General features: G+C 49.2%; 1 protein-coding gene across 11 annotated transcripts in view; it reads right to left on the minus strand.

The window, feature by feature from the left end:
• The window catches only part of NFASC (neurofascin), a 57,411-nt gene that overhangs the window by 16,881 nt on the left and 25,679 nt on the right, over window positions 1-14,851 (minus strand). For 9 of the 11 annotated variants that reach the window (XM_058039942.1, XM_058039938.1, XM_058039947.1 and 6 more), the window contains 3 exons: window positions 12,720-12,842; window positions 11,786-11,959; window positions 8,142-8,156 (listed from right to left, as the gene is read on the minus strand). In XM_058039942.1, the coding sequence (XP_057895925.1) occupies window positions 8,142-8,156; window positions 11,786-11,959; window positions 12,720-12,842 (312 nt within the window). The remainder of the gene's footprint in view (window positions 1-8,141; window positions 8,157-11,785; window positions 11,960-12,719; window positions 12,843-14,851) is intronic. The other 2 variants (XM_058039949.1, XM_058039948.1) reach the window with 1 other exon arrangement.

The following is a 14,851-nucleotide window of genomic DNA, read 5'->3' on the forward strand; positions in this document are numbered from 1 at the left end:
CGGGGCAGCACAGCACGGAGCAAATCCCGCCAGGAACACACGGCTGGACACCTTTCCCTGCCCCTGTCCCCATGCAAAGTTGTCCTGAGCCCATCCCAGGAGCTGGGAGAGGCGCAGGAGCAAATCCCACCAGGAACACACGGCCGGACTCTTTTCCCTGCCACTGGCCCCATGCAGGGATGGCCTGGGCTGATCCCAGGGGCTGGGAGAGGTGCAGGAGCAAATCCCACTGGGAATGCCAGGCTGAGTCACTTTTCCTACCCCTGTCCCCATTCAGGGACGGCCTGAGCCCATCCCAGGGACTGGAGCAAATCCCACTGGGAACACAGGGCTGGACTCCTTTTCCTACCCTTGTCCCCGTGTAAGGGTGGCCTGAGCCCATCCCAGGATCTGGGAGAGGTTCAGGAGCAAATCCCACTGGGAATGCCAGGCCGAGCCCCTTTTCCTTCCTCTGTCCCCCTGAGCCCATTCCAGAGAGGTGCTGGGGCTGCTCCTGCTCCCCCAGTTTGATGCCAGTCCCAGTGCCAGGCCTGAACAAGCTGCTTGTCCTCTGCCCATCACCCTCCTGGGATAAACCAGCACAGCTGAGGGAACCCTCAGGTTTGTCCTCACCCCATTGTCCCGCGGCATTCCAGGAAATGGGATTTAGCTCGAGGAAAACGCACTAATCCCATTAATCCCATTAATCCGGCTGGCCCTGCACTACACCTGCAGCTTTTTTGGAGCTGCCAGCTCAGCCTGCAGCTTCCCAGATTTTTCCAGCCTGGAGAAGGAGCAGCTCCGGCATCGAGGGAGGTTTAACTGGCGGGGGAGGGAGGGTTGGAGCTCGGGCAGTGCTGCCCCTCCCAATTCACATTGAAATGAGGATTTGGAACACCCCGAGCCGTCCAGGGGGGATAACTGAGAGCGATTTCTTTGTTAATTGTCTCACCCGGGCTGTGATCCCAAGGAAAAGCGGGAATGTGCTCCAAGGAAAGGGGGAAGTGTGTCCTTTAACCCACCCTGAGTGGGGTGAGGGTCCCACAGGGAGGGAGGGGAGCGCTGGGTGGGGCTGGAACCTTGCAGCAGAAAACACAGCCGCAATTCAGCTCCAAATACCAAAGGTGGCTCCGAGGGGACTCACCCCGGCACACTCAGGTTAAATTATATTTAACATCATTATTTCTGCAGGCCACGGGATTCCAAATTCCTCTGACGGGCGAAGGAAGCCGGATTTTATAAATATCTCCCTCAAACCACAACAGCTCTAGGGAAGCACTTTAAAACCAGTCCTAGGAGCAAGCCAGGCTTTTCTTCCACACCCAGCCCATCCCCAAGGAGAGCCAAGCCCTGAAACTCAGCATCCAAAGGCTGAGAGGGGCAGGAGCTGGCTCAGTCCATCTGAGATGCAAAATTAGAGTTTGAGCACAGCTGAAAGCACCAGCCCGGGTCAGGGGTGACCCCAGAGCAGCCCCAGGTGCTCAAAAACTCCAGCCCAGCTCCAGGGGTGCCCCCAGAGAACTCCTGGGTCCTCACAGTCCCCCTAAAACTCCAGGCCAACCTCAGGGATGTCTCCAGAGCATTCCTGGTTCCTCGAAAGTGCCCCAGGAGCAGCCACAGTTACCCTAAAACCCCATCCATACCCAGGGGTACCCCCAGAGCACTCCCAGCTCCTTAAAAGCACCAGCCCGGCCACCAAGAGCAGCCACAGTCACCCCAAAACCCCCATCCAGCCGTAGGAGCAGCCACAGTCACCCCAAAACCCCCATCCGGCCCCAGGAGCAGCCACAGCCACCCCAAAACCCCCGTCCGGCCCCAGGAGCAGCCACAGCCACCCCAAAACCCCTCTCGGCGCTGACCCCACAGCATCCCCCAATCTCATGCACCCCAATCCGAAGCCCCCCGTGCACAGCCCGTCCCTGCCCCGGCCAGGGGGAGGTGACAGGGAGGGGACACATCCAAAGGCTCGGCTTTGCCCTCGCGTGTTCGTGGTGAGCCAAAAAAAAAAAATACCCCAAAACCAAAAAGGGATTTTTGCGTTTTGCCTTTCTGGGTTTGTTCCGCGGGTCTGAAGGCCGCTAAAAGCTTTTCCTGCGCTGGGATTTGTCTCCATCCATCTCCGCGGATTGCTGGAGGGTTTTTGGGGTTAAGAGATTGGTGTCGCCGGGTTAATGTCCCCATTAACGGGATGGAGCAGCGCCGGAGGCCGGGAACACTCAGCTAATGCAGGCTCGGCATTCCCACGGGAATCCCGGCTCCCCTCGGAGGAAAACGAGACCTCAAAAGGCACAAAGTGAATTGGGGGAAGGCGGGAGCCGGTGGAAAACCTGGCACGGCTTTCCAGCTTCCACGGGGGAAGCAGAAATTCAGTTTTTAATGCTCCTCCAGATTTTAGATGGGAAGAGATTATCCGGGATGAATCTCAGAGCATCCCTCACGCAACCAAATCCTCCGGGATTCTGCCCCTCCTGGAGCAGCGGGATGAGCTGCCAGCGGCTCCAGGCGGGGTTTGCCCTCCCTGCCCCACTTCCCTGGCTCTGGGGGAAGCGAGCCCCGCCAGCGGAGCCGTCACTTCCCATCAGGATAACGGGGGATGGATCCGAGAGAGACCCGCGAGGGGATGGAGGGATGGAAATCAGCCTGGCAGGAGCGGGGACAGGTGAAGAGTGGGATGGGGTGAGCTGGAAAACTCGCGGAGGGCAGGGTGGGAGCGCGGCTCCCATGGAGAGGGAGGGGTGGGGTTTGATCCTAAACCGCCCCGGGATGAGGAGCTGGGGCCTCGTCTGGGTTTAAATCTGAAATGGGTGCGGGAGGAGAGCTCGGATTTGGGGAGGGGGAGATCGGGGGCGTTCGCTGGTCTTTGGAATCCATCCCCTAATGAGATCGGGGGGGATCTTGGGGATCAGAGAGATCACAGAGCCCTCACAGGTCAAGGAGGATTTCGTGGATCCCATGGATCTGATATCCCCCAGAGAAAAGGGATCCCAGGGATCTCAGGGATGAGAGAAGTCAAGGGGGATTTCAGGGATCCCAGGGATCCAATATCCCCTAAAGAAAAGGGATTTCAGGGATCCAATATCCTCTGAAGAAAAGGGATTTCAGGGATCAGAGGGATCTCAGGGATCGAGGAGGATTTCAGACATCCCATGGATCTGATATCCCTCAAAGAAAAAGGATTTCAGGGATCAGAGGGATCAATGAGGATTTCAGGGATCCAATATCCCCAAAAGAAATGGGGTCTCAGGGATCACATGGATCTCAGGAATCAAGGGGGATTTCAGGGATCCCAGGGATCCGATATCCCCCGAAGAAAAGGGATTTCAGGGATCACAGGGATCAAGGGGGATTTCAGGGATCCCATGGATCTGATATCCCCCAGAGAAAAGGGATCCCAGGGATCTCAGGGATGAGAGAAGTCAAGGGGGATTTCAGGGATTTCAGGGATCCCAGGGATCCAATATCCCCTAAAGAAAAGGGATTTCAGGGATCAGAGGGATCTCAGGGATCAAGGAGGATTTCAGACATCCCATGGAGCTGATATCCCCCAAAGAAAAGGGATTTCAGGGATCAGAGGGATCAATGAGGATTTCAGGGATCCAATATCCCCAAAAGAAATGGGATCTCAGGGATCACATGGATCTCAGGAATCAAGGGGGATTTCAGGGATCCCAGGGATCTGATATCCCCCAAAGAAAAGGGATTTCAGGGATCTCAGGGATCTCAGGGATCAGGGGGATCAAGGGGGATTTCAAGGATCCAATATCCCCCAAAGAAAAGGGATTTTCGGGATCCAACAGCCCCTTCCCAGGGTCCCCTCTCACTGCCACCAGGAGTGACAAAGATCCCAAAGGGAGACAGGAGACCCAGGCTGGCATTCCCAGACCTTTGGAAAGCCTGGAAATCCCATCCATTCTCCTAAAAACACCGAGGTGCTCCAGGCACAACATTGTGGAGGAGCTGGAATTGTTCTCCTGCATTCCCAGGGCTTGGACAGAAAGTTTAGGGCCAGAATTTCAGGAAGCACCTGAAATTTGTGGGATGAGGGAAAACCCCTCTTTTCCAAAAGAGAGCAGCCAATTCCCCATCCCAGATGGGGCAGCATCAGGAAATTGCTCCAAGGGCGGGGAAGAAATCACCCGGGAAATTCGGATTAAAAACCACCAGCAGCAATTCCCAGCTCTTTATTCCATTTCAGCCGAGCCCATCTTCCTGGAAAGCGCCAAACGAGCACTCAGCTCTTTAATTGCCTCCCTTTCAAGGCTTTTTCCGTCTCCAAGATCCATTATTCCCTCTCAGGGAAGGATGGGGGGAAGATGATGGATTGAAGATGCAGCAATTAATAATTTCACTAATGAGAGATGCTGAGCTCTTCGCTGCCTCCCCAGCTGGGAGTGAGCCATAAAAACAAAATAAAATAAAGAGTCCAAACCTTTCACAAAACCTGTTTGAAGCTCAGATTAGGGGGAAAAATCCCGGAGAGGGAGAATCCTAAAAGAAAACCAGGATTTTTTTAAGGGAAGCTCTAAGGAAAAGACACAAATCCTGCTCAGAGTAGGATAATTCATTAAAAGTGGCTCCTTTTTTTTCAAAATGCATGAAACAATCCCAATCTGTGCTGCCTTTTAATTATTTAAAGGCGCTTTTAATGTGTTGTTGGGCTGTGGCAACAGCTTTCCCTGGGGTGTGTCTGCAAAATAATGAGGCTTGGAGAAACTGGGATGAATTTTTTATGATTTTTGATGATTGGGCTGAGGACATTGGCAGAGATTTATTTTTAATTCTCCCGGTTTTTACCAAGAGAAAGAAATTGAGAGTCCATGGCTGCAAAGTGCTGAAAATCTGACATGGAAAGAGAAGAAATTGGAGAAGAGAAGGAGGTGATGGAGCAGAAAGAGAGGCCTCAGCAATTTCTTCTGTTTCTAAAATGAAAAATGGGATTTTTCTCCTCAAATTCCCATTTATGGACAGAGAAAAGTCAGGATTTTCCCTTTGAGTCTAAACGCAATTTCTTTATGCTCCCTGATGAAGTTTTTCCCATAAAGATGGAAAATCAAAAATCCAGTTTTGGATTTTTTTCTCTCTTGGAGCATAAATAAAAACTCTTTTTAAATCTCCTCTTTTTCCCAAATTTCCTCTCCTGTCATCCAAGGCCTGGCTTAGGAAAGGTGAAGCCTTTCCTGAGGGAAAATCGCTGCACTTCACTTCGATTTCATCACCTGCTCTGGTTCCTCCTGACCCTGTGTCAGCTTTTCCCTGCAAAATGAACTTTTCATTCCCTGTCAGCACCAGGAGAATTTTCCTGCAATTCAGGACAAATTCCATAAAAATCCACCTGATCTGGGTCAGCCAGTGGAGATGGGGAAAGTCAGGGAGCATTTCCAAGGATTTTTTGGGAAGAGAAACATCCTCTGGAGCCTGAGGAGAGGCAGATCCAGCTCTGGAGCAGGACTGGGGTGGGAGAGGGAATTTTCCATGCCCTGAGTCCCCTCCTGGAGCCTGGAATGGGGAGGAAGATGAGGCAGCAATTCCCGACCTCCAGCTCCCCATCCCGACTCTCCAAAGTTTCATTTCTCCTTTTGGAAAGGGGAAAATGGAGGGATGGGCTCTGGATAATTGGGGATTATCCCTGAAATCACAAATAATTCCAGTGAGGCAAGAAATGAAAGGAATGATTCTGTGCTGGGAGGATGAAGAGATCAGGCTGTGATTCCAGAGTTCAGCAGGACCCTCTGGAAGCAGAAAAGGACTTGAGGTGATCCTGATCCACAAAGAAAATCTGGATTCTGTTGGCTGAGACAAACACTGGATGGAGAAGGAGCTGGAGGGGAGGGTGGTCCCGATTCTGAGGGTTTTTATGTGGATTGTTGGGGATTTTATGTTCATTTCCAGGATTTTTTATGTCAATTTTCAGGATTCTTATTTTTAAGTGCATTTTCAAGTCCCCACCACGTAAACCTGACCCATCTGTTATTCCTCTTTTTTTGAGGGGGAAGAGTAAAAGACAGAAATGAGAAAAAATTGGCATCTGTTCAGGAATGGGGGGGAGGAAAAGCAAAATAATATCGGGAAGAGACATAGCTGCAGCAAAATCCAAGGAAAAGGAACATCCACGAGGCAGGAAATCGAATCCTGCACTTGGATCCCTCGAGAAAAACTTCCCTGGGAAATTGTTCCTGCTTGGAATGTGCAGAGGCAAAGCAGGACCTGCTGAGAGCCTGGGAGCTGCTGCTGCTCCCAAAAAAGCTTTTTTTGGGATGAGTTTGGGGCTGGCTGCACTCCCTGCTTGGAAATTCCCGCTTTCCTGAGCTGGGAAAAGGCTGATTGGAATGTGGGAAATGTGTGTTGGGTGTGGGGAAATCAGAATTTTCCAAGTTTGGGAGAGTTGGAATTGTGTTGTGGCGATGCAGGGCGGAGCTGGGATATCCGGGATCGGATTTTCCATGGAAGCAGGAGGAGGAGGAGGAGGAGGAGGAGAAGGGGGAGGAGCTGTCCCTGGTGCTGGAAAAGTTCTTTCCCTGCTCCCACGTTTTGGGAATAGCGAGGAGGGCAAAGCCAGCAGAAGGCTCCATGCAGAATCATGCACAGCTCAAATTCCCGCTCAACCCTTCCAATGGACACCGGGAATGGGAGGAATCTCCTGGATGAAAGCCCTGGGAGAGCTACAGGGAATCTCCAAAAAAACAAAACATCCCAAATTTCCAGCTGCGATCCCACAGGTGCTGGAAGCCAGAAATGCTCTGGGGTTTGTGGGGTGAGGATGGCGAGGGCTAAAAAGGGAGAAGGGCTTGTGCAGAGTTGGAGTTAAAATCCTCTGCGAGAATGGGAAAAGCTCTTTAATAGGGAAAAAACTTTAAAAGGGAAAACTCCTCCTTAATAGGGAAAAAAACCAACTTTCTGTAATAAGAAAAAATGCCTCTTTAGTAGGCAGAAAACCACTCTTTAATGGGGAAAACGTCTCTTACATATGGGGAAAAAAACCCTCTAAAACAGGGGGGAAATCTCCTGTAAAAGGGGGAAAATCCCCTCTTCTTTAATGGAGAAAAATATCTTTATCTCCCTCCCTTGAAAGAGGAAAAAAACCCTCTTTCATATGGGAAAAACCCCATCTAAAATAGAGGGAAGTCTTTAAAAGGGAAAACCTCCCTTTAATAGGGGAAAATCTCTCTTTCATATGGGAAAATCCCCTCTAAAATAGGCAAAAAGCCCCCTCTAAAATAGCTGAAGAAATCCTCAGTAAGAGTGGAGAAAACCACTGTTTAATAGGTAGAAAATTTGTTTAATAAGGGAAAAACCCTCTTTAATATTAAAAAAAGCCCTTTAATAGGCAAAAAATGCCCCTCTTTAATATGGGAAAACACCCCTCTGAAATAGGTGGGGAAACCCTCATTAATGGGGAAAATTTGTCTGTATTAGGGGAAAAATTCCCTCCTAAAATGGGGAAAGAAAACCCATTAAAATATTAAAAACCCCCTCTTCAACAAGGAAAAAAAATCTTTAATATTGAAAAAAACCTTGTAATAGAAAAAAATTGTTTAACAGGGAAAAACCCCACTTTATTAGGGAAAAAACCCTGTTTTTAATAGGGGGGAAAACCCACTTTAAAAGGGAAAAAAACTGTCTTTAATAGGGGAAAACCCCCCATTTTATTGGGGAAAAAAACATCTTTAATAGGGGGGAAAAACCCGCTTTAAAAGGGAAAAAAACTGTCTTTAATAGGGGAAAAACCCCCGTTTTATTGGGGTAAAAAACCTCTTTAATAGGGGGAAAAAACCCACTTTAAAAGGGGAAAAAACTGTCTTTAATAGTGGAAAGAACTCACTTCAAAACAGAAAAAAACCCCTCTTAAATAGGGAAAAAACCCACTTTAATAGGGAAAAATGCCATTTTAATGGGAACTCGACTCTCCTTTGGGCTTGCCCATCCCACGGCCACTGTGGTTTGGTTTTCATGAGATTTTTGAGCGGCTTTTAAACCTGGCTTAGAGACCTTTTAATCTCCGCCTGCCCCGCTGCGGAGCCGCCCTGGTGCCCTTTGTGCCTGGAAGGATTGAAATGCCCAATTGGCGTGGCCATTGGAAGGGTTTTAACGAACTTCTCGGCTTAATTGGCAGCTTAATTGGCAAGCTCCGTTGCCCCCATGCCGGTTACCTCCGGGTACGGTACCTGGGCTTGGCGTGGCTTCGGAGGCAGCGCCAGGGATAGAGAGAGAGAGAAAGGGGGAAAAACGGGAAAACAGAGAGAAAGAGGGAAGAGAAAAACACAGGAATTTATCAAACAACCCCAACGCGCCGCCAGGACACTCGGAGTCATCGGAGAGCGGAGAGAGAGGGGGAAAATGGGATTAAATCCAACGTGAGGCAGGCTCTGGAATCCAGGAATCTGGGATAAACCAGGAATCAGGGATAAACCACACCAGGGAATCAGGGAGAAATCAGGAATCAGGGATAAACCATGCCAGGGAATCAAGGATAAACCATGCCAGAGAACCAGGGATAAACCATGCCAGCGAATCTGGGATAAACCAGGAATCAGGGATAAACCATGCCAGGGAATCTGGAAAAAAACAGGAATCAGGGATAAACCACACCAGGGAATCAGGGATAAACCAGGAATCAGGGATAAACTACACCAGGGTATCAGGGATAAACCAGGAATCAGGGATAACCATGCCAGGGAATCTGGAAAAAAACAGGAATCAGGAATAAACTACACCAGGGAATCAGGGATAAACCAGGAATCAGGGATAAACCATGCCAGGGAATCAAGGATAAACCATGCCAGGGAATCAGGGATAAACCACACCAGGGAATCAAGGATAAACCACACCAGGGAATCAGGGATAAACCAGAAATTGAGGATAAACCAGGAATCAGGGATAAACCATGCCAGGAAATCTGGAATAAACCAGGAATCAGGGATAAACCACGCCAGGGAATCTGGAGTAAATCAGGAATGAGGGATAAATCATGTCAGGGAATCCAGGATAAACTGGGAATCAAGGATAAACCAGGAATCAGCGATAAACCACGCCAGGGAATCTGGGATAAACCACGCCAGGATCCAGGTTAAACACCCAAGAGAGGGCAGAGGTGGCACTGAGGTGACAACAGTGGCATCAAGGTGACAATGGTGGTGTTAAGCTGAGTACTTAAGTGGGTATTTAGGTCTAATACCAACAAAACCCGATTTTGACACTGAATTTTGAACTTCACCATGGTTTTAAACTGGTTTTGACCCTGAATTCTGAATTTTGCATCGGTTTTTCCTTGCTCATCCCACCTGATCTAAATTCTGTGATTGGAGGAGTGTGGTGAGCAGGAAACCTCCTTGGAGCACGCAAATGGGTTTAATTTCCTTAATCTGCTTATTTTCCTTAAATTCCAGCCTCGTCTTTCCCTCAGCTTGGCAGGAAGTCCCATCAAAGTGAGAAAAACTCACCTATTTTGTGCTTTACCTTGTGTTTGGAGTGCGAATTTCTGTGATATGGGAGTAAATTACTCAAATGTTATAAATTTTTGTGTTTTGACAGCAAAATTTTGTCCTTTTGCCACATTCTCACCCCAAACCCCAAAGAGGAGTTTTCTTGTCTTGTCCAGCAGGTTTGGGCACCACCTGATACTTCCAATACATAAAATTGATCCAAATCAATAAAATTTATACACCACGACTGTTATCTCGCTATTATCAGTGTCCAAAATTTGAGTGTGAACCAGTTAAAAATATTCAATTTTCAGCTTCAATCCAACCCCTGAACTCTCCAATTTCTTTTAAAGCATTTCCAGGCCCCTCTCATGCTTTCCATGGCTGTTTTCTCCCCTCATCCAATAAATTTTACCAGATCCCACCCCAGGGGGGTCGGGAATGGTTTTATTCCCGCCGGATCTGGGCAGGAATCACTTTCCCCACTCAGAGCCATTAGCTGGGATGGGGGATGGAGGGAAGGAGAGAAAACCCCATTAAATCCCAGCTCTAACCAAATCCCAGCTCTGTCAGCCGAGCCTAAAGAGGGGAGAGAGCCGCCCTTGGTTCCCTCAGGGCTCCAGAACTTCCACTTAAATTTGATGGATGTTCCACAAGGGGAATTTTATCTGATTATGGGGCTGAGACTGGGGCTCTGGAGGCTTTTAGGGTCAGGTGACACCCATGGGGTGACAGGGAGGTGGCACCAGGAATTTTATTTTATTATGGGGCTGAGATTGAGGCTTTGGAGGCTTTTAGGGTTGGGTGACACCTGTAGGGTGACAGGGAGGTCGCACCAGGAATTTTATCTGATTATGGGGCTGAGACTGGGGCTCTGGAGGCTTTTAGGGTCAGGTGACACCCATGGGGTGACAGGGAGGTGGCACCGGGAATTTTATTTTATTATGGGGCTGAGATTGAGGCTTTGGAGGCTTTTAGGGTTGGGTGACACCTGTAGGGTGACAGGGAGGTGGCACCAGGAATTTTATCTGATTATGGGGCTTAGATTGGGGCTCTGGAGGCTTTTAGGGTCAGGTGACACCCATGGGGAGACAGGGAGGTGGCACCAGGAATTTTATTTTATTATGGGGCTGAGATTGAGGCTCTGGAGGCTTTTAGGGTCAGGTGACACCCATGGGGAGACGGGGAGGGGATACTGAGAATTTTATCTGATTATGGAGCTGAGATTGGGGCTCTTCAGGTGACACCCGTGGGGTGACAGGGAGGTGGCACAGAGGTCCCTGCACTCAAAAATCCCCCAACGCTGCACCTGTTGAGCTCAGAGAAGCATAGAGGAGAAAATCAGAGCTTCACCCTCAGCGCAAGGAAAGAGAGATCCCAAAATCACGGATTGATTTGGGTTGGAAAGGACCTCAAATCTCATCCAGTCCCATCCAGGGACATTTCTACCATCCCATGAAGCTCCAAGCTGACCTTGGACACTTCCAGGGATGCAGGAGCATCCACAACCTCTCTGTGCCAGCACTTCCAAACACTCTGAATGAGGAATTCCTTCCTGAATCCCATCTCACCCTGCCCTCTTTTGGTAAAAAACCATAAATTCTACAAATTCTCCTGCTCCAGGGCACACAAGGAATGTCCCTCCCTTGGGACAGTCCCCAGGTCACTTCAGCGTTTGGCCACTTCCACCTCTGCAAGAAAACCTCAGTGGCCACCACTGTCCTGCACTCCTGGTTTTTGGGATTCTCTGATTCCATTTTTGGGCTGTTCCATGGCCCGTTGTGATGCCATTTTTGGGTTCACCAGGGCCTGTCACAATGTCGTTTTTGGGGGTTTGCTACATCCTGTCACGATGCCATTTTTTGGCTATTCCACAGCCCATCATGACGATATTTTTGAGATTTGTCAAGGCCTGTCTTTATGCCATTTTGGGGTTGCCACATCCTGCCACAGGGCCGTTTTTGGGCTTTTTCATGACCTGTCATGATGATATTTTTGGTGTTTGCCACATCCTGCCACAGTGCCATTTTTTGAGCTGTTCCATGTCTTGCCACAATAACATTTTTGGGGTTTGCCACATCTTGTCATGGTGCCATTTTTTGGCTGTTCCATGGCCTGTCATGATAACATTTTTGGTGTTTGTCACATCCTGCCACGATGCCATTTTTGGGCTGTTCCATGGTCCATCATGGTGCCATTTTTGGGTTTGCTACATCCTGCCACAATGCCATGTTTTGGCTATTCCATGGCCTGTCATGATAACATTTTTGGCATTTGTCACATCCTGCCACGATGCCACTTTTAGTGTTTCTCACATCCTGCCATGATGCCATTTTTTGCGTTTGACACATCCCTGTCCCCTCGGCCAAGCCGAGCGCTGCCCTTACCTTCATCCAGCAGCGCCGGCGAATCCTCCATCAGGATCTCTCCCTCTCCCACCTGGGTGCGGGCGCGGAGCCTGAAGCGGTAGCGGGAGATGGGGTCTGACCTCTGCAGGGTGAACCTCGTCTGGTTGGGGGACAGGTTCTCCACCACCGTCCTGCCCATCCGGGACCCGTTAACTGCAGAGGGAAGGCAGGGCAGGCCAGGCTCAGGAATTTTGGGGTGTCCAGTTCATCCCTCACCCCTCAGGTGGTCTGTGAGGTCACTGTGGGGACTCTGAGGGGCTCAGAGCTGTTGCTGCTCTTGAACATGGCCAGGTCGGGGCAGTTGGTGACACCCTGGCTTGGGGACCTGCTGGGGAGGGACCTTCAGGTGCTCTCTATTGCCCCAGGCTCTGGGGTATCACTTAAATCTTGTTTGGATGAGCACCAAAATGACTCTGCCTGCACCTAAAATCCTCCTAAATTCAAGATCCAGTCGATTTTCCCTCAAAAACTGAGTCTGGGGAGCTGCTGAGCACCCACCCTCTCCTTGATTAAGTGGAGATGTCTCCAACTTGTCCCCCCACTCTGGAGAGATTCTGTGGGGCTCAGAGCTGTTAAATACTCCCAGTTTGGGACACTTGGGGACACTCAGGTAGGCAGTGAAGGCTCAGGGTCCTTCAGACTCTGGGTATCACCTCAACCAATTTGTGTTGGGTGAGCACAAAAATGCCTCAGGCTGCACCTAAAATCTTCCTAAATCTGTGATAAAACCATTTGCCTTTCAAAAATGTAGTCTGGTGAACTGAGCACCCACCACCCCCTCTCCAGATGGCCAGGACCCTTCCCAACACCAGTTTGTCCCACCATGGAAGTCTCCAGTTCCTCATGGATCTGGCACAAAGCAGGAAGGGAAGGATTTCCCGATTTATCCGCGGGAGGAAGACGCGGGACGTACAGGGTGTGTATTGGAGGGTGTATCCTGTGATGATGCCGTTGGGGTGCTCAGGGTGATCCCACTCCAGGTTGATGATTTCCAGGTTGGGCTGTCGGATCCGCAGGTACCTGGGGGCGCTGGGCACTTGGAGGGGAGCGGGGAGGAGAGGGGAGAGAGGAGAAAACACACACGGGGTAACGAACCTGGTGCTGCTGCGCCCGCCACGGGCCCGGCCATGCCCTGGCCACTCCAAAATCCCCACACCCTGAATGGATCACACAGGGATTTATCCCAAAAATCAGGAGCCAGGTGAGGTCTTTGGCCAAAAAATTCCCGTGGGATTCTCCAGTGAGGCCACAGGAATGCAGCTCCAACCCTGCTGCTCCTGTTGGACCCAAACTTCCTGGCCTTCCTTACACCCCTGTTCCATCTGAAGGTTGGAAAATTTTAATCCCAAAAATTTCTCCCTTAGAGACATAAAAAGTATCCCAGAAACTTTTCTGAACTCCAGCTCTACTTCTCCTCTTGAACCCAAATTTCCTGACCTTCCTTACATACCCTACCCATCCCAAAGATTTCTCTCAGAAGCACAAAAAAGTATCCCAAAAACTTCTCTAACTCCAGCTCCACTTGGACCGAAATTTCCTGACCTTCCTTACATCCGCCCCGCCAATCCCAAATTTTCCATCCCACAGATTTCTCTCTTAGAAGAACAATAAGTATTCAAAAAATTTCTCTTAATTCCAGCCCCGTTTCTGCCTGCTGGAAACAAATTTCACAACCTTCCTTACACCCCTCCCTCCCATCTCAAGGTTTTCATCCCAAAGATTCCTCTCTTAGAATCTCCAAAAGTGGCATCTCTTATCCCAAAAAATCGCTGGGAAGCACAATTCCAGAAATCTCTGCTTCCCACTGCTCCTCACCCTAAGGAATGCTTGGGGTTATCGCTGCTTTAAGTGCTGAAGGAAGGAAAGAATTATCCAACCTGGAGTTAAATTATTCTCCTGATTTCCTCCTAATTGCGGTGTCTTAATTGGGGGAAGAGAGATGGGAGAGTTGAGGGATCTATTTTTAGTTGTTCAGGATATCCTTCAGCCTCCTCAATGTCAGTTTGAGTTGATAAAAGGGCTTGGTGGCGTAGGAAAAATAAAATCTGCATTTTCCCCTTGATAACAGTAAAATTTGTAATTATTAATTAATGCCACCCTCATGTCCTTATCATCACCCCAAATGTCCAAAGCCACCCCAAATCCCCCAGAAATAAAGTTGCAATGCCCCTGCCTGCAAAATCTTCAGGAATTGAACCTTTTCGTCTGAAACAACCTCAATTATCCACAGAAAATCCTTAAAAAATTGAGATTTTCCCAAGGAATTGTGAAGGAAGAGACAGCGCTGAAAGGAAGAGAAAAGGGGAGACCCCAAAATATTTTGAGACAAGACTTGCAAATCTTTTCTTTTTTGTGACCTTCTGTGCCTGAATTCCCTCCTGTGCTGTAGGAAAAGTCACTTCCAGCCGTTGGAATTGCAGCTCCAACTCGGAATTATCGGCGTGTCTAAAAATAGCTCCTGTGCCAGGCACAAAATTAAACCCTTGAGTTCATCCTTGACACAAGAACGAGGTGCTCTTGCCTTAAAAGCCTGGCAGTGATTCCTGAAGGTCCTGGGAAGGTTTTCCTGCCTTTTCCAGGATGGATCCTGTCACCCTGGTTTTTTTAAGATTTTCTAAGCCTTCTGATGTTGACATTCTTGTAGTGAGCTTCCTCACACACTTTCTGTAAATAACTCATTGTTTTGCATTCCTTTATGGAGGAGGAGAAAGTCAATGCACTGTTGGTTTGTCCAGTGTCATTGGAGAGGTGGCACTGTCACCCTCCAATCCACTGTCACCTTTGGAAAACTATAAATGTTGGAGTCAGAAAATAAACTTCCCTTTTCTTTCACCTTGAGAACAGCGGTGTGAGCTTGTGATCTTTCGTGTCCTATAGTGACAAGATCCAACCACTGCCACATCCCCAAACTGCAGCTCAGGGACATTTACAGATCAGGCAGTGAACCAAGGGCACTGAGCTGTGCCTAGGAAAGGGTTTTGCAAAATTTTCTCTTGTTCAGCCCAAAATCTTCTTGGCTAAGGTGTCCAGACCCCCTAACTGAGG

This window comes from Melospiza georgiana, chromosome 23 (genome assembly GCF_028018845.1).
Source record: "Melospiza georgiana isolate bMelGeo1 chromosome 23, bMelGeo1.pri, whole genome shotgun sequence".
Lineage (NCBI taxonomy): Eukaryota > Metazoa > Chordata > Aves > Passeriformes > Passerellidae > Melospiza > Melospiza georgiana.